Raw genomic sequence first — 20089 nt, forward strand, 5'->3', positions numbered from 1 at the left:
GATACGTGTTAACCCTTGTGCTATCCTAGGCACTTCAACGTTGGGAATTGGGTCATCTAGACCCATTAGACAGTGCGCTGAACGTTTTTTCTTCTATGATTTGTGAACTTCACTGGTGTCCATGGATTACATGAAATCTTTCCACCTTTATCCACCTTTTTCATGGTAGGGAGAACACGTCAATGCAAGGGTGGGGTCATCTAAGATAGCACAAGGGTTAACGCACGTTTACATAGACTTGGCTGCATTAACGCATGTTTCTGAGCCCGGTGGGAACATAGCATGAGAACAGACCATCCAGCCAAACTGTTGTTTAAAGCTTCAAGACTTTTTGTTTGTCTTATGAGTCCAAGCCAAGATTTCCTTCTTGTTGCAGAAGAACATAATATAGTGAATATAAAATACTTTTAGCAAGTAAATCTTTATCAAGAAAATTTGCTTTAGTCCATCTAATTCACACTACTCCTTTCCTGCTCATTTCATAATATGAGCATAAAAGTTGAGCTAATCTTCAAAACTTTATGATCATAATAACTCATCTATTGATATTGATTTTTTTAAATGACTTCTTGCTATGTTAAAAGAATTCAAAATTTATTGATAATTAATTCTTTATAATACAGTTAAACCATGTTACAAATATGTGGCTCAAATATAAGACAGTGGGTATATAAGTTTTATTTTTTTGTTTTTTTACTGAACACTCATGTCAATAGTTTTGCATGTTAAAAAATTGACCCAGCATATAATTGTTAATATATCTATATTATCATCTCAATACAAGTAAGACAGAATATATCTAAAATATATAATATATCTCAAACACATTTTTTGCGGATTTCATCAAACATACCAATGAAAAAAAGGAAATTTCTATCAATTCTTTGATTGAGTGGGCTCTACAGGGTTAAATTCATCAAGACATGCTCTTATCTTTCTTTTCCTTTTTCTTTTTTGTCGTCCATACCCAATAAAGGTTTCTTTCCACCACTTGGAGGGGTCCCAACCCCATTCCTAAGATCAGCTTTCTCTGCAGTGAGCTCAGCTTTTCTTATCTTTGATTCAATTTATGGCTTGTTTACAAGTAGATATGCTCATAAACAAATCCCTCCAGGGGAACAAACCGTGCAGTAAATTGAAACGATTTCCCACTGGCATCAATCAAACAGGCCTCGGGCAAAACTTATTATAAGCTGGGCATCTTGTGTGCAGGCTACATATTCAAGTGTCCTTGTGAGGAGATAGTGTCATCATTTCTCGTGTCGTGCTCATTAATTGGGTCAGCAGCTGCAAGAAGCTTGACCTGTGCTGTTGCTTAGCAACTACTGCCTTAGTTTATAGGAAAATGTAAACAGAACTTTTCTTTTGTTTCGCTGGGAATTGCTTAACAAGGTCTGGAACGTTGTCCGGGAGGATATTGTTTCAGGGGGAAAAAAGAGATGCAAATAAAACATACATGAAGTAGTTTATCTATCATACAAAGATCAACAGATGTACAGTGACATTCACAAACACAGAACATTAAACACGCAGAAGCCTGGTTTCCACTGAGCGGTACGGTACAGTATGGCCCAGCATTTTGAGCGTTTCAATCATAAATTGACCCACTTTTGGTCTATAGAAAAATGGAACGGAACGGTAAGGGCAGAGCTACTGTCATACATAATGAAAGCCGTTGATTGGCGAAAGGGGGTGCCAAGCCAGCGTTTCCAAACAATCAATATTTTGTCTTTCAGTCGACGAGTATCAGGAAATGATGTCTGCAACAAACAGCAAGGTCAATGTCTGAGAACATTACTTACCATCCTTGGTGATATCGTGATTCAGAGTGAGCTGGATGGATCATGTAGAAATCGCACTAATATGACGCAATCGGTCTACACCCAGCTTCCGCCATGGTGCCTCAACTTTGTGTGGAAACGCTCACTTGAATTAGCTGGACCATTCTAAACCGTACCGTACTGCTCAGTGGAAACGGGGCAAGAAACAACAGGAAGTATCAAATAAACATTATTAAAATGGTGAGAAACATTGTAAATGAACAAAGCTGTTACAGTACAAACTTCTTAATCACCCTTCATAACCAAAGCATGTCCTCTTTTTGTCTAAAACACTTACACCTGGTCTCTCAACTGAGCTTCAGTGTATTTAAAAGATAATTGCAAAAACCAAGAGCAGCAAAGCAATTATGCTAAATAAATGGAAGTCTTCACAAAGCGTCCCCCTGTCGAAAACACGTTTTGGAACACTTCACAAACATCCACACACACGCGCATACAGAACAAACACTGTTATCTTTAATGCACTCCTTACAGGCTGAAATGAACGCCCCCCCATGCACAGACGGAGTGATTCAGTTCTGGGCGCCCCAGCCTGACTGAGCCATGTAGCAGTCCATTTAAAATAAATACCTTTTTCTTAACAATAAATCAAAGCACAGTACTTTTAAAGAGTGAAAATAGTGTCAAACTCATAAATATTCTTATAATTATTACCTCAACTTTGGTGTTTATTTTATATATCTTTGCTAATAAAATGCTTGCGTAGTAGCAGGCTACAGAGGTGGTGCATCATTCCCATATTTTATACTAGGACAACATTAACAAACAGTATCATTGCTAAATTATATACCGTATGTCATCTACTTATACAGACAAAAACATTGAAAATTTTGCAAACTTTGCAAGACCCTGCATACCTCGATATAATAAAATGCTTTTGTGTTATACATTGTAGGAACTTAATCCACACTGGTTGGCAAATACTTTAACCCTTGTGCTATCCTCGGCACTTTAACGTTGGGAGTTGGGTCATCTAGACCCACTAGACAGTGCTCTGAACCTTTTTTCTTCAATGATTTTTGATCTTCACTGGTGTCCATGGATAACATGAAATCTTTCCACCTTTATCCACCTTTGTCATGGTAGGGAGAACACACAAGGGTGGGGTCATCTAAGATAGCACAAGGGTTAAAAAAGAAAAGATTGGGAGAACACACTGCAGAATAGAGACAATGGGTGTGACATTGATGCACATATTTCTTTCAAGAAAGCCTCTTTTGTAAGTTCAATATATTACATTTTATTGGTATCTTTGGCTGCAAATTTGCTTTATGGTGCTCTAATACTATGTTCACATCGGGTTTGGTGCACGCATACATGCGTTTGGGGCTACGCAAGTTCATTTTCTGGCTCTACGTACAAAACGCAATTTAGCACGCTCTGAAAGTTAAACCAGGTTGAACTTTGACCAATCAGGGGCTCGGATTTGGTAGGGACATATGGATGACGTCTCTTTTGCTTCACAGAAGTCCCATATGTTTGAAAATTGACTATGAAAGAGAAATGAATAATTGTGGTTTGTGCCCGGCTGAAATTCAATGACATCAAGTCTTTTATCAATAAGAATAGAGCTGTCAAAGAAAAAGCCTGGAGCAACATTCAACAGATTTACACCACTTCAGCGACAGACCTATATGAACTCCATGTGCTGAAAGCGTGTTCCAGAACCCACGTTCAGCGTGTTCTTGAACTGCCACACATGCCCGATGTGTACATAGCTTCAGAATTCATGATGCAAACATGAGAGCAAAAATAATTTAAGGAAATTGCACTGTAAAGATAAACACTTTTAAGGACACATCACGCACAACACAAGAAATATCGGAGACAATTAAAAAAAAACCTCAAATTGACTAACGTAGCGTGTGTCATGCTTACCTGTCAAAACAACCTTAAGACGTGTAGAATTTGTGATCTTTTAATCAGAAGCCAGCTTCCACTTATGTTGCAATGAGAAACAAAAAGCATCTCCACTCTTGGTATGCAGCGAAGGCACAGCAGACACATTAGCAATCATGCAGCGGTTTGTTGGCTTGCCATTTCATCTCTGCTGATTACATTTATTATCTCCAAAACGGATATCAAGTGAGGGCATACGAAAAGGTCATCAGCATACATCGATGTTGATAATCATGTAATTTCAACATGAGATGTGCATTTACACTAGATTGAGAGAGAAATCACTGGAGGAGAAATTAAAGTGGCTGAATATGAAGATTGAATGAGGTAATAAGTGTATATTAGATATGTGAATATTATGCAGGAATCAGTATAGAAGACGTTATCTAGGAGAACGCTGTTGACTATAGCAGTAAAGGCTGTTTGAATATGGATATTTCAGAATTTAAATACATAAAATTAAGGCACACCTGTAGCTGTCATATATCTTTTTTGAAACACTACAATGGACTGTGGAAACACTGCTCTGGTATAGGCACCCATTAGATTACGCTGACAAAAATTGAGTTATGAAACTGCATAGCAAGCCCTAGGTTCAATAGCAGGTTCAATGCTTCACATCAAAATTGTTGTTAATAATGAGTCTTTTATAAAGGGATTCCTACAAAATTAGAAAACTGGGTGTCTGCCACAACCTTTCTAATTTCCTCATTACATTTCTCTCTTAATAAATTACACTTGTCAATACAACTTCTACTGCAAACTCAGCCATGTGACAGTCATGGAGAGAGTCTGTGGACATCAGAAAACCCAGATGGTTCATCCAGTGCCGAGCTGTCAATGGCAATGCTTGGGTGCGTCTCTTGGGTTTCCATAGAGATGGTCGAGTTGGAAGAAGGTGTGGCCCCGAAGTGAGGCAAATCCACCGACAGCAGCATTGGCGTGCTCAGTCGTTTCTGGCTGTCGCTCATTGGGAAGTGCGTCTCCTCTGGCGTCACTCCCATCTCCTTGCTGTACTCGGAGGGGGACTTTTTCTTAATCCTCTCGTACGCCTTGTCTTGACTTTCCGGGAAGGTCTCGCTGCCTTGAAACCGGCCCAACAACCAGACGAAGAAGCCGAAGAGGACAAACGCAGCAAGACTCGGGATAAAAGCCAGACATTTGACATCAAGGCTGGCCCCGGTGTATCGGCTGTGCAGAAACATGTCTCGAAGCACGTACGTCATGTTGGTAGAGGGGTCAATGTTGGTGGAGCGCCACTCGTAAGTAAGGGTGCTGTGGTTAAAGTTCTGCAGAGTCTCAGGCTCTTCAACGGTGTAGATCTTCTCACCAGGGCCGACGTATTGGCCGTACTCATAGGGTTTGTAAAAGATCTGGTTCTTCCACATGTTAAGGTCCAAAATCAACACGAGGAAGATGATGCCATAGTTAAACCACTTGCCTGCAATGAGATAAGTCGTCGGAAGAGAAAACATTGGGTTCAGTGTATTAATGTGGAGATGCCAAGAACATCACACCTTTATTTGATTTGGTTTCGCTTTAACATTGCACTTGTATGAGTTTACTTGTTAAAATAGATTTAACTTGTGAAACTCTGGGTAACCATTCTATGGCTATCACTAAAACTCCTCCTCAGTACACTACCTCTGTCAATTTGGTGGAACACCAGAGTTCTGATGAGTTTTTGGGTTGTATTTAAAAAAACAACAACCTGGAAGCATTTCTTTTTGTAGCTCAATTGGGGTTGTAGGAGGCTGGGAGCTATCGGATAAGCCTTTTAATAAAGGAATGATGGTTTTTCTGTATTGGCTAAAAACTCCATAGTTGTGACAAAAAGCCATTGGGAACACTTTTAAAATAGATCAAAAGATGATCGGAGTGGGACTTTGAATTGATGCACAGGCACAATCAGGGGTCCTGTAGTTTGTTTTGAGCGTCAGTCTGGCTTAGGCACGTTTTTGGCGTCGCAGTGCAATTTTGGCGTTGCAGCGCCTCTAGAGTTGTAGAACTCTTCAAAATAAACCGGATCTCTTAACATAATTCGTGTCTTCAATACAATGACTGAATATGACATGAGGCTAGAAACTTTGGGCAGTAGCTCCTCCCACATGCGTCAGGAATGTCTAGTTAATGATCACATTTTTGGACAAGCATCAGGCAGCGAATTTGACATGGGCTGAATGAGAAGTTGCTGAAGCGATTTTGAAGTATCCGTGCAAAAAGGGAGACATGTTTTAAAATCAAATGTCTGCTCTTATTAGAGCTTACATTTCAGCCGATTAGAAATGTGTTTGTTTGTTTTTTGTTTGTTTATTTATTTATTACTGGAAGGTAGGTGAACCTATGAATGACTCAACCAACTCCTATCTTTTCAAATCCGTCCAATTGCCCATTTTCAAAACAAATTGTTGAGTTCATTGCAGTTAAAATGGCCCAGCCACTTGAGGCTTTGCTTTGGTTCTTCAGAATCATCAGAGATTAAAATAGCCCAATAAATAAATGTCTAGAGTTTGAAAACAATTCAAACTATGTAAAGAATCAAACTCATAGGAACAAATGTCCTTCTTCTAACATAAAGATTTACAGGTCAAGTCCATCAACCATCTACTGTGACTTTACTGAATTCTTCAAGTTCCTGATGACAGAGCAAATGGCTCCTAACTCAGCCATCTCTCCTGATGAGATCCCTATATTACAATAAGAAAGCCATCTGTGAAGGTTGACTAATAGCAGGCAGATGGGTCCTCAGGTATACGTGACAGGGCTCTACTTCTCTGCCCAAGATATGATGTTAATAAGCTTTTAGTTAAACCAATCACGTTGCAATGCAGCTACTTCCATCATACCTAATGGATATGCCATGCATTAGGGTTAACAACCTCTCGTGAAATCACAGAGCGTTTGAACAGCTCAACATTTAGCTCAGGAACATTGGTTTTCCTTTCTCCTGATGACTTTGAGCGACGCTACATTTGCCAAAGAAAATACTGAAATGCTGAAACCGAGAGGACGGTTTAAAAGGTGAATTGAGCTCATTTCTAAAGAATGTTGAAGCGCTAAGATGTATTAAATGATTAGAGAGATGTTTTGTACGACAGTGAGGAGCACAGAAGGGAAAAGTGGCAGAAGCGGTGGAGGCTGCGTGACATGTCAGCTGCACATACATTATAGATGGTTGCAGTGGTTTTAAACAACAATCCTTCCCAATAGAGAAGACAGAGAGAAAACTAGAGCAGCATGTTTGGTATTCTAAAAAAAAAAAAATAGGACAAAGGCTCTCCTGAATGTTTTGATGTCTTCCTGCCTCCTAATCAGTTTGAAACTGTGGGCGTGTAGAGCTTTGGAGGAAGATGAAGGTGCCCTTCATGAAAAACCAGATAACCCTGTTTGTTTCGAACAACTGTACCTGTGATGTGAAGGTGGTACTCCTCCTTAAAGATGCTCTTGCAGACAGGAAGCTTGACCTTAACGTGGGTCGTCGACATTCCAGGCAGATTGAGATCTAGATCGCCCATGAAGTGAGGAAACTCCCAGTCCTGAAAAGTAAAAAGAAACGGGTCATTTAAATTCAGCTGTGATGTCGCAGTCTGAGCGGATTTAAACGACACGCTGACAATGACAAATGTCGGCCGTGTACTGCGCCTTATTGGTTGTTGCACACTCGGCAGAAGCCTTTCATATCAGCTGATATTAGGTCTCTGTGGAGTCTCTTCACACACAGGCTGGAGGTCAGAAATGGTGTCAGGCTGTAGATCTTACTGTCTGTTTACAGCCTTGTGGAGTGCAGCTGCCTGCTCTGAGACTTCAACACGTCAAAATACATCAACAGGCAAAATCAAACTAACATTTGAAATGTACCATTGCCCTGTAGAGTCACTTAGCTTTTTTTTTTTTCTGTGCTTGTCTGGTTGACTTCTCCTGGATTTCAAGAAGGAGCCAGTCACTATTCAAACCAACATCCAAATGTTAAGACCAGTTAAGGAATTGCATGAATTTACTGTTCACCAGGCTAGATTTTAACAACTTTAAGATATAGAAATGGGAACAAGAGGCTAAATATTTTCAGATGGTTAAATAAACAACAATTTAACTGAAACGGGTTGTTCATTAGATGACGAAAAGTTAAGGACCATAACACATGTCCTCAAAACTGACATTTAAGGGTCCAAAAAAACACTCAGTGATGAGGAGTTGCACTATTGTATGAAGACATTTTTGTGCCATTATTTCAAGCAAAACACACGGTTTTGAGAGTAAAACGCTAAAAATGTTGTGTGCTCAAAAAATTATTTTGCACTTAAAACAGAAAAGTATGTTCAAACAAAACAATTTTAGTCTCTGTGTTGCGCTTGAAATAAAGGCACAAAAATCCCTCCACACACTTCTGGTTGATCACCTCAAACATTTGTTGTGGCGCTCTTGATGTGTTTGCTTCTTAAAGGCTTTTTGGTAAAGTTGTGGTGAAAATGGCTAGACGAAGAGCAGCCACTGTCTAGAACTGATGACCATTCTTTTTTACATTTCCCTTACTATTCATCCCCAAATGTTTTCAATTGAATTTAACATGCAGGATGTTCCAATAGAGTGAGGTTATTGTTCGGAAAAAGTCTGAACTGCAGGATTGTCCTGTTGGAAAACCCAGTCATCGCCATATAGACAAGGGTCCTCGGTCATAGGGATGCCCCGTGCGCATCCCTTTCACAACCTGAAGCTCCATTGAAGACCATAATTGCTCCTCTTCCACTGTGCAGCCAGTAACATTGGAAGCCATCGGGACTATCAAAGTTAAATTTGTGTTCATCAGAGAAAATAACTTTCTTCCACTTTTGAATGTCCCTAGTTTGGTGTCTTCAAGTAAAGTCCAATTGGGCAATGTTGTGGCATCGATGTAGACGTGGTCTTTGAAGACTCTTTTTGAAGCCCTTCTGCAGATGCTGTCTGATTGTTGCTGGACAACAGCCAGTCAGTGATGGTCTTAATTTGGGTCAAAGATCCTCTTGTTTCTTGGGGGACAGCCTTTTGGATCCTCCTGGTCAGTGCCGATAGCTTTTTTGTTGAGTCTTCCACCTGACTTCTTTTTTGTCCGTAACCTTCAAAATGTTTTAAATAATTAAAAACTACAATTCTACTGCGTCCAACCCCAGAAGTGATATGAGATCTCCTCAACAATCCCACCACATTCAAAGAAATTGTTCTTTTTTGGCATCAAGAGACCTAGACAGGACAATTATTTAGTATAACATATCATTGAATGCAAATTTTGGTTTAAATTTAGGCATGTAAAGGCTGTGGTCTTAAACTTTTAATCAGCTGATGAACAGTCCTTTTCATTTAAGGAAGTATTTTCAATAAATTGTCAGCTAAAAATATTTCTTCTCTTGCTCCTCTTTCTTTTTATTGTTAAGGCCCAGCTGTGATAAATGTAAATTCTTGCATTTTCTTCACTGATTTTAAGATTTTTAAAAAGGATTGTATGATAACAATCAAAAAATAAGAACTGTGTTTCTTGCACATGGTAGCTAATTACTTTATGCATCAGGAAAAAAAAGCTTACCATCTTTCTTCATGCATCAGATCTAAAAAAAGTTGCATCATTACAGCAACGTGTGCAATAAAATTAACTAACACCTACCCTCCAGTTTGGCTTATTTACATAATTCTGCAAATGAATGCTACTGACCCAGTCTGCACTGATTTGAAGTTTTAGACGCAGCATGTGCATCAGGGTGCAATTAGAATTAAATGAAAAACAGATGAAACTAATGAAATTCGCAGCGGCTGATCAAGAGAGCGCAATTTTAAAACAGCTTCCTTAAACTGAGCCGACTGACTTAATCATCTCGCAAATTAGCTTTTGTCATCATTGTTCGGGGTAGAGGAATGAAAGGCTCACACCGTTTCCTAATTAGAGTTTTTCCTTGTTTCCACGTGTTTGAGTGTCCTGCTGCATGAAATTACCAGGAGTCTAAATCCCCCACCTGTGCGGTCCAGGGGTTACTCGGCCAGCTTCTATGAAATGCTTAACTGCTGGACGACTAGTTCTCAGACACGAAGAAAGTGTAATGTATGTGCTGCACTGTAAGCTGCTGCAGTATCATGAGCCTGGCATTTAAAGACTTCACAAATACAACAAGAGCATTCTGGCGAGCTGCACCCCAGAGTCCCCCACATATGTAAATCTCTTCAGACATATACACAAAGACATGTCAGACAAAGCAGACACATTAAAATAGAAAAAAAGGTAATTCTTGCTTGAGGGCAAATCAAGTCTGGCTACTAATTGGGGGTATTAATTAGCTTGGGAATGCCTCCACTCATATATTCTCATGGAGATTAGAGATCCTCTGATAGGTGGAGTGGAATGAAGATGTTGGTGGGTAATTTTCTGTTGACAGGTGGCACAAAAAGGTGAGTTGCTGGTGTCAGAGCTCTATGGTGATGCAAGCGAGCTCATAAATAACTGTAGTAAATGTGTTTGCTGTACATCGCGCAGAAAATGAGAAGAGCCGGTTGTAAACAAGCTCCAGTGAATGGAGAATGATATACTGCAAAGTTAAAGGGGTCCTCGCTGGCAGGTGGGGACTCACACATGTGGGGACTTTATTCGTCGGGAGCTCCAGAAACTGGGAGCTGAAAGTGCTGGCCTCAGCAAACCGTTCTGTATTTAGCCAAAAGTAGTCTACTAAAGTGTAATACAAGTATACTTTGTCTATATTAAAAACTACTTGAAGTGTACTTTTTATATAGTATCTACTTATTGTAAATTTGAAAGTTCGTAGAAGTATTCAGTTATTATACTTCCTACACTAAACATACATGGTGTATATATATTGGGGGGGGGTGTATTGGCAGTGTGTGTGTGTGTGTATATATATATATATATATATATATATATATATATATATATATATATACACATACACACACACACTATATATATATATACACATACACACACACACTATATATATATATATATATATATATATATATATATATATATATATATATATACACATACACACACACACACTATATATATATATATATATATATATATATATATATATATATATATATATATATATATATACACATACACACTATATAGATATATATAAACATATATATATATATATATATATATAAACATATACATATACATATATATATATATATAATTCATAATTTATAAAAAAATATATTTTTTTGTTTCAGAGGTATTGCTGTTGTTTTATGATTAACTACTGTGCTGCAAGCTGGAGTCCATGAAATGCAAGATGTTTGGCCTGTTTAATTTTGTCTTTTTCTTTACCTGTTTTTATTTTATCTTTAAGTGTATAATTTTTGCGAAACAATAACATCCCATTGCAAAACCTACTCCATTTAAGTTTACTACAAGTACAGTATACTCATGCTTCTTTCACACAGGGCTTGGCGTTCAACCAACCACTTTTGACAATACTCTACGTATAAAGGCGCGTTTCGGGCTTCTGCGTTCAAAACTCCGTGGTCATAAGTCGCTACGCATGTTTCTAAGTTCATTTTGGTGCTCTATGTACAAAACACGCATTCATTGAATGTGCGTTTAAAGTTGAACCAGTTGAACTATTGACCAATCAAGGACTCTGATTTGGTAGTTATGTATGGGTTGTGTCTTTTATAATACACAGAGGTGAATTATATGTTTAAAAATCAATCATAGAGGAGAAATTAATAATTGCGGCTTGAGCCCGGCTGGAATTCTATGATGCCAAGTCTTTTGTATATCGATCGGAATACAACTGCGATAAAAAAAAGCCTGGAACAAGATTTGCGAGATTTGCATAGCTTTGATATGTCACACCAAGTCTCTTCCAACTGTGAGTACAAGCGCTGGTATTGGATAGAGACAGTTCAAAATCCTGTGTTCTTGAACGTGCCACACATGCTCGGTGTGTTCGTAGCATGATATTGACCTTGCCAGGTTTTTGTGGAGTTAGACTGATAGAGGCTCTTTCCCACATCTGCTGGTTTTTAATCAGCAGGATAAATACTGTAGGGACACATATTTAGAGAATACCAAATATTGATCTTTGAGCCTGTGTTTCAATATGAGGCCAAATTAAATGTAATAACTGGCAGGTGGTTGAGGCAAACAGCAATTTGCATGAAAAATGCCAATCCTGGAGTTTTCTCTGCAGCAGGCAGCGATGAGTGTTTTTTTTTTGTTTTTGTTTCCTACATATTCATGAGCCAGTGACAAGGGTTTTATTGATGTGCTCTGTCCTGTGAGAGGAAGGACGCTGGTTGGCCAAAAATGTAGAAATAAAAACCTCAATCTTATGAGTGGTGATTAAAGAAAACGAAGCGGGCTCTTAGGATGGGGGAAAAAGGGAGGGTCACAGAATAGGTGTGGGGAGAGCGGGACAGGAGGACTGAAAGATGGAAGGAAAGACTAAATGTGTGCGCTTGTGTCCGTGCCAGCTCCGAGTGATCAAACACCCTTTTCGCTGCTATGTGCCGCAGTGCCCCATTGATGAATAGAGAGAAAGGGAAGAACTGGCGAGATGGATTGTAGGCTGAGCCAAGAATCACCCTGGCTCTATTTTTTTTAATTAGCCACACGGGAACGGTCTACCTGCATTACAATAAGAAGGTCGAAGACCAAGATGAAGGAGGCTAGGAATGCTCTGGAGACCTCGTCACTGGGCAGGAAGCCTCGGTTCAAGTTGTCCCAGCTGATCCAGTCGGTGCTGATGACCAGAACTACAACGGAAGTCAAGGAGATGAGCACTGACCTGCAGGAGGCGAGGAAGAAAGATGAAAATGCAAGGATGCATTCAAGCAAAAGAGGGCCAGGGAAGAGAGGAAAAAGAAAAAAAAGTTAGGGAGGACTCTGTGAATGACCACATATATCTTAAGAGACAAACTGTTCACAAATATGAGGAAAAGATGAATCTAGCTCAGGTCAGAATCCTTCAGAGACTGAAGGAACAATAGTGTAATGAGCAACATTTTTTATAGCAAAGTTTGAAAAATAGAAGCAGATAAAGCTTTCAGGAAGATAAATGTGGATGAGAAAAAAACCCAGCCTGGCACACAGATGGATACTGTAAATCAAAAGCGAGCTGAACAAATATTATCATCTATTTACATATTTAACACTGAATTGAAGGCAGTGACTGCTGTGTTTTTCCGCATTTCATTTTGTTTAAGCTCCACAACACTAATTCTATATTCACTGCTTAGTGGAAAACATTTCCAGCCATGTGAGAAGAGACAGAGTTACTTGTTATTATTTCCCACTGTGTGTTTTGTCTCAATGTCACCCGGCGATTATTGTGCCGCGCTGTGCCTCCTCACGCTGCACTTTGGTTGGCTGCTCCCGAGAAAGTGCCTGCCAGCTCATATCCCATGGCAACATTTCGAAAGACGCAATTTTTCGGATTATTCATTATTTTTGGCGGTGCAGTCACAACATTTGTCCTTTATAATTTGGCCTTTCGGCACATATTGACAAGACATATCAAGCTGCACATTAATCAATCACGCTTGAAGTTCTGAATTTCAAACGACGGCTAGTCAGATCTGCCATTGAATATGACGGCCTGCGTCGGGGCATCCATCAATAAAGTGAAGGCTGTAGAAAAAGTCAAAGAGTGACTTGTCCGCTTGCATTTCAACGATGGATTCTGCAAAATGCCAAACTCTCTTTGAAGACTGAGCTTTCCACACCTTTCGCTTTATATGTCAAAATATTTCAATGTCTTCACTTGTCCTTTACATCTCACCATGTCCCTAAAACGCAACTTAATCAGAGTTTTCCCAAACTGGTCAGTAAACAGGACTTAAACCGGGTAATGTTGCCTCTAACAGCGAATAAAACCACCATGTTGGGCATCTTTGACATGCCTTGCACTATTTTCTTTACAGTTCTTTCAGGGTCACAGCTTGTGTTGCAGAGGCAGGGCTGGGCCTTCAACCTTGCTGTGTCCATTGATTTCCCCCCCTTCCTCTAATTAAAGGTGCCGACAATGAGTGAGAGGAGATTAACGCCACTATTGACTGCATGTATTCCTCCAACCAATGGAGAACAAAACACCCACACTTCTGCAGATCAGCATCTCTGCCCGGAATGTATCTGACAACCTTCTAGGAAGAGTTAATGCTTTAAAATTGCACATAAATGAGTCTAAATATGTAGATGGTTTAGAAAACATTTGATCTCAGACGTACCAGAACAGAACAATCCTGTTGTTGCCTCGTTTCCAGAACTTCCTGGCAGCTTTTCCCCAATCTGGGTAATTTTGGTCCTGGAGCATCATATCTGTCACCTATAAAAAGTGAGACAAAGAAACTTCACAAACACCACAAGGTTGAGTCTACAACCACAACCAAAGTTTCGGTGACCTTTGACCCTAGGAAGAGGTCGCCAACCCAAATAAACAAAAATAAAAAACACCTTTATTACCAGAAACAAATTAAAACTCCTCTTAGGAATTTTAATCTATCGCCGCCTAACTCCTTGACCATCATTGGGAAGCTGCTTGGGGGAAAAAATTGGGAATTTAGAAGTTGTAGATTTTGAACGGCGTCAGCGTGGTGAACTCGCAAATGTGGTGTTCCCCCGTTGCTCATACATTTTTTTCCCGGTGTCATTGTAAAAATTGAATTTATGAATCCCTGGCTTAAGATGAACGAAACGATATGACACAGCAAATAATTATATTATGAATGCGGGTGTGGTAAACAAAAAAAAGGTGTGTTTTTTAAATTCTTTGACTACAAGCTTACGACAAAAGTCTTCCTGTCAGATATTAAATTGAAGATGTTTTTTGTATGAATTGCTTAATGTTAAATCATGTGTTTTTTGTTGTAACAATGATTATGTATATGTTAAATGAAAAAAGATTATGATTAAGGCATGTTTTCATTCTTTCAGGTTCTTAATTAGTCTTTAGAAGGAGAACTTTGTTGCCATTCAACATTGAGATAAAAATGTGAATGAGTCAACTTCAGAGAGGCTAAATGTCTCACTCTTTATGTTTAAACTTTGCCACTAAGGATTTAGCTTATCTAAATTAACCAGCCCCTATAAGAACAGTCATAAGAGAAAACAAAAAACAAATAGTCTAAATAAAAGAAAATCCTGATATGAGCCAAACCTTTAGCTGTAGAGCAGCCAAACATCCAACATCAAATATCTCAGTAGAGTGGATCTATGAATTGTCATTGCCAAACACACATTATTGTCATGTTTAAGCTTTCTTGTAATTTATTTGTTTTTTTGTACTCTACGTCTGACAGTTTTGCCTTAAAGACTACTGCTGTTGTCAGTCTGACACGGTTCACCTCCTGTAATTCTATGTCCCACTTCCAGGTTCATTAATTCAGTGCATCTCACTTGTGACAAGCACCTGCTGCATAATGAATAACGGTGTCTGACGACTTACCGAAGAATTACACTCACACACGTCAACATATGACAATCCTGGCAATTATCTTTAAATATTAAATAACTTTTAAGATTTGTGAACCTGTGAGTGCGTATGTGCTATAATGTGGACACACTGTCATGTTTCATTAGGAGATTTGGTGGCTTCATCTCTTTGCAGTTGTGTCATATATGGCTTAACCTACCCCTGAATTCTTTACCTTTAATACAAAAGGATGAAATGTTGTTTCTGTGCAGCTGCTGCTGCAGAGGCTGGGTCATTCTGTCGATAACGCATCACAGAGAAAGATTGAATAAGGTTTCTTTCAAAAACAGAGTACTTGGTCTAACAATCCAGTGGAAACACAGTGATATGAAGGAGACATAGAGGTCTTGAATTCCATTTAAATAAATCAAATTGCTGCAAATTCTTGATTCAGCATTTTGTCATGACATAACAATCTCTATATTACAAAATCAGACACCTCTGTCTTGGATTTCAGCACCCTTTGCACATTTCTTTTCCCATTGTTTCATACCACCCTTCACCTCCTCCTGGATGTCTCTCTCCTCCCCCTCTTTTTTCCTCCACAGTATGTACTGTAGAATACTAATGCGATGGCTGAGAAGGCTTGTCGACTCGTCTCAGTTGCGTGCACGCCGGTGTCAGGGCCCTGCTCCTCCCAACGCAGGACGTCCGCTCCCGCCGGAGACCTGCTCATTCTCTTATGTTGACAAATGAACAGAAGTGGGTTCCTCCTCTGATCTAATCTTCCACTCCTTGTGTCTCTACTGGTTCCCCTGACCTTTCTCAAATCACAGCCACAAGTTCCTCCAGGGATTTGGCCACAGACTGGATTACTGTGGAGGGTTGCACCAGAGCTATGAGTTTTCTAATGGCCGAGAGAATACACCTGGCCTGGAAATGAGACTGTCTGAACAGGGGTTTCACTACAGGATGCTGAAAATGGGTTTCTAAATTTGGAAGAGCATCTGGGATCATTAAATCCAAGATTTTGGTCATAAATTTGGGAAATTTTGACCTGGTATCAAAACAGAAATTTAGGTTGAGTCTAGAATTACCTCACTTCTTGGAAACTGCTCTTTATTGTTTGCCACAGACATTTATTTGTGTAACGCCACTGGTGGATACAATACAGGAAAATACCAAGAAAAACTGGACAAATAACCACAAAGTTAATGAAAAATTATATATTAAACTATTCAGGAACCTTTCACTCAAAAATGTATAAAACCACACTTAAAAGGTCAAGCGGGTACATTGATGTTCAAGATTTGAAGATGGGAACACGTCAGACTGTTACTCAAGACAGCAGTCATGGGTTGTTTCCGAATTCCTTCACTCATTAGATATAGTACATTCATAATTCTGTAGAGCTGTCTCAATCTTCAATTCCAAAAACCAGTGCCATAGAAATCTCCCAGAATCTCTGGGAAAAACCAGTGGGCATGATGGTCACTAGATTGGCAAATATAAACCACAATGCATTGCATTTGAACAATTTTTACTAAAAAAAGGATTTGAGTGTATTTTTTCAATAAACCATCTATGTTTCTATCATCAGAACACAGTGGATTTATATATAGTTAATGCAAAATGCTCATGTTGATTAATTTTTCACTTGTGAAATTAGTAACGTCATATTTGTCCTTAAAAAAAGTAGTGGGCATGGTGTCCGAGGGCACTAGATAGTCCCGCAATATAGTTTTTTAGTAGTTAAGGAGTAGGGAGGGAATTCGGACATAGCCATGGAACACCAAGTCAATTTCCATTATTTAAAAAAAAATTCTAAGATAAAAAAAAATCATTTATAAATTGAATCAGTGAATTCAAAAGGGGCCCAAGTCCAAAATTTTTCAAAATAGAGATATTATGTTTTATGGTCTTCAAGGGAAAAGCTATCTGATTATGTGCAAAAACGCCCCAAGTCCATTGTAATGTATTGACTATGCATGGCATTTAAAATTGCATTGAGAGCAAGAGGGGCCCAATTCCTGGACTTGGGTCTCTCTTGCATGGGTTTAGCTTTATCCCATAGATGGCAGCACATGGTGAAAAATACACAGTTAGCAAATACAAGGTGTTCAGATTCAGTGCAGACTTCAAAAATGATATAGAGGTTTCTGAAAATATGTCTTCTCAGGTCACAACCAGATTCTGCCTTCTAAAGCCCACGGTAACGGTTATTACATACCCAGAGGAGCCACTATACACTAGTCTAGGCAACTTGGTGTAAAGTCAGCAAAAGTAAAGGATGTTAAAGGGTTGGCAAAATATCTTTCACCAGAGGCTCAGCAGTTCCTCAATGTTGAGTTGGTGATACTGGGGGAGTTTGTGATACTAGGCGAGTCTGACTTTGAAGATTAGATGTACCTTTTTGATAACCTGTTCCATTTTAGGAAAAAAACAAATCTGACTTGCAGTTATCATGTAGCAGAAAAAGGGTCTGGATATAAACTCGACCTAAGAAGTGTTAAGAATGTGAGAATTTGAAAAATAAAGATTCATGTAGATGATAAATATGTGGTTTGTCCATTCATTCCAGATGTTACTTCTATGTAATTCAAGTAGGGCCCAAGTCCAGAGACTTTAGTTTGCTAGTCCTCTGAAATGATAAAAGTGAAGTGCTTCATATTACAACATTTTAAGCTATGAACTGGTGCTAAATCTGGGTAAAGTATTAATCATTTGGTGTAGCCTCCCTTTAAACTATGCAATTAAAATTATTTCCTGGAAAAACAAACTTCTTGGACTTGGGCCCCTATTGAATTCACCGACTCAATTAGTACTGGACTTGACATTGACTGGACAATAAAACACTGCCTGTAAAAATGTATGATATTTTTCTTTTAAATGATGTAGTTGCCTTGAGTTGCAATTACATCATCTCTCTTTGTCAGAAACTTGAAACTTTACTTCAGACTTGAACTTTGAGATCTTTCTATGCTCCTTAATTAGTCTTTATTCTTGTCATCAGGACTGTCAGGTCTCACAGAGAAGGTCACCTGTAATTATGGTTTTTGACCAAAAAAAAGGCAAATTTAACGCTGGGATTTACTGAAGACTTAAATTGAATTTAGGAGCAAAGATAAAATACTAAATGGACTGGACTGGAAAAAATACTTTTGAACATCTCCCTTTGAGGCAATACTGTTTCTTCTAACAATGAATGAACTTCTTATTGGATTCTTATTTTTGTTTCATTTGTGGTTTGGAGAAACAATTCAGTAAATGCCTATTATTGTGTACTCATTGTTTTAAAGTACTATAAAATACTAGAAGACTTGGGAAATCCTGGGATTGTGTACTCCTTTAGCCTTTTATTTAAAGGATTGTGCGGCTCCTCACCTTATTCATCAACTTTTATGAGAAAAGATATTTACTGTATTTTCTGCACTGTAAGGTGCACTTAAAAGCCTTATTTAAAAAAAGAAAGACAGTGATTTAGAGCGCTTATGTATAGATTACTTCTGATTGTGCTTACTGCTGTTAAAGTGATTTTGAAAGGTACAGTCGGGCAAAAAAGTATTTAGTCAGCCACCAAATGTGCAAGTTCTCCCACTTAAAAAGATGAGAAAGGCCTGAACGTTTCATGATAAGTATACCTCAACTGTGAGAGACAAAATTAGAAAAAAAAAATTTATGGTGGAAAATAAGTATTTCATCACCTACAAACAATCAAGATTTCTGTCTCACAGACCTGTAACTTCTTCTGCAAGACGATCCTCTGTCCTCCACTTGTTACCTGTAGTAATGGCACCAGTTTAAACTGGTTATCTATATAAAAGACACCTGTCCACAACCTTAAACAGGCTGGGAAGACTGCATCTGCATAGGTAAGCAGCTTGGTGTGAAGAAATCAACTGAGTGAGCAATTATTAGGAATGGAAGCCATTCAAGACCACTGATGATCTCCCTTGATTTGGGGCGCACCGCAAGATCTCACTTCCTGGGTTCAAAATGATCACAAGAATGGTGAACAAAAATCCCAGAACCTCATGGGGGGACCTAGTGACCTATGACCTTCAGAGAGGTGGAACCAAAGTAACAAATGCTACCATCAGTAACACACTGCACATTTGAATGATCCAGAAGAGGATTGGGAGAAAGTCCTCTGGTCCGATGAAATCAAAATAGAACTTCTTGGTAAGAACTCTACTTGTCGTGTTAGGAGGAGAAAGAATACTGTGTTGCATCCAAAGAACCCTATACATGGGGGTGGAAACATTATGATTTGGGGCTGTTTTTCAGCATAAGGACCATGATGACAGATCCGTGTAAAGGTAAGGATTAATGGCGGCATCTATCGTCAGATTTTGAGTGAAAACTTCTTCCATCAGCAAGGGCATTAAAGATGAAACGTGGCTGGGTCTTCCAGCATGACAACGATCCCAAACACAAATGCCTGAGTAAAGAAGGAGTGACTTTGTAAGAAGCATTTCAAGGTCCTGGAGTAGGTTAGCTAGTCTCCTGAGAAAATCTCCTATAAAATCTTTGGAGGGAGTTGAAAGTCTGTGTTGCCCAGCAACAACCCCAAAACATCACTGCTCTAGAGAAGATCTGCATGGAGGAATGGGCCAGAATACCATTAAAAGTTTGAAGAAACCTTGTGAAGGCTTACAGAAAACATTTGACTGCTGTCATTGCCAACAAAGGGTATATAACAAAGTATTCAGTTTAACTTTTGTCATTGACCAAATACTTATGTTCCACTATTTATAAATAAAATCTTTAAAAATCAGACAATGTGATTTTCTGGATTTTCTTTCTCATTTTGTCTTTTATATTTGAGGTATACGTATGATGAAAATTTCTGGCCTCTCATCCTTTTAAGTGGGAGAACTTGCGCAATTGGTGGCTGACTCATTTTTTGCCCCACTGTACACAGCAAACTGTCAACATTTTTGGATG

At 38.9% G+C, this 20089-nt stretch overlaps 1 protein-coding gene across 4 annotated transcripts in view; it reads right to left on the bottom strand.

Moving 5' to 3' along the window:
- Window positions 1-1446: 1446 nt before the first annotated feature.
- Window positions 1447-20089, bottom strand: part of tmem117 (transmembrane protein 117) — a 53234-nt gene continuing 34591 nt past the window's right edge. For 3 of the 4 annotated variants that reach the window (XM_078949303.1, XM_004069903.5, XM_078949304.1), the window contains 4 exons: window positions 13959-14056; window positions 12361-12520; window positions 7147-7276; window positions 1447-5181 (listed from right to left, as the gene is read on the bottom strand). In XM_078949303.1, the coding sequence (XP_078805429.1) occupies window positions 4520-5181; window positions 7147-7276; window positions 12361-12520; window positions 13959-14056 (1050 nt within the window). In that variant the 3' untranslated portion in view covers window positions 1447-4519. The remainder of the gene's footprint in view (window positions 5182-7146; window positions 7277-12360; window positions 12521-13958; window positions 14057-20089) is intronic. The other variant, XM_078949305.1, reaches the window with a different exon arrangement.

Source organism: Oryzias latipes, chromosome 6 (genome assembly GCF_053564925.1).
Source record: "Oryzias latipes strain Hd-rR chromosome 6, Olatipes_Hd-rR_3.1".
In the NCBI taxonomy this organism is placed as follows: Eukaryota; Metazoa; Chordata; class Actinopteri; order Beloniformes; family Adrianichthyidae; genus Oryzias; species Oryzias latipes.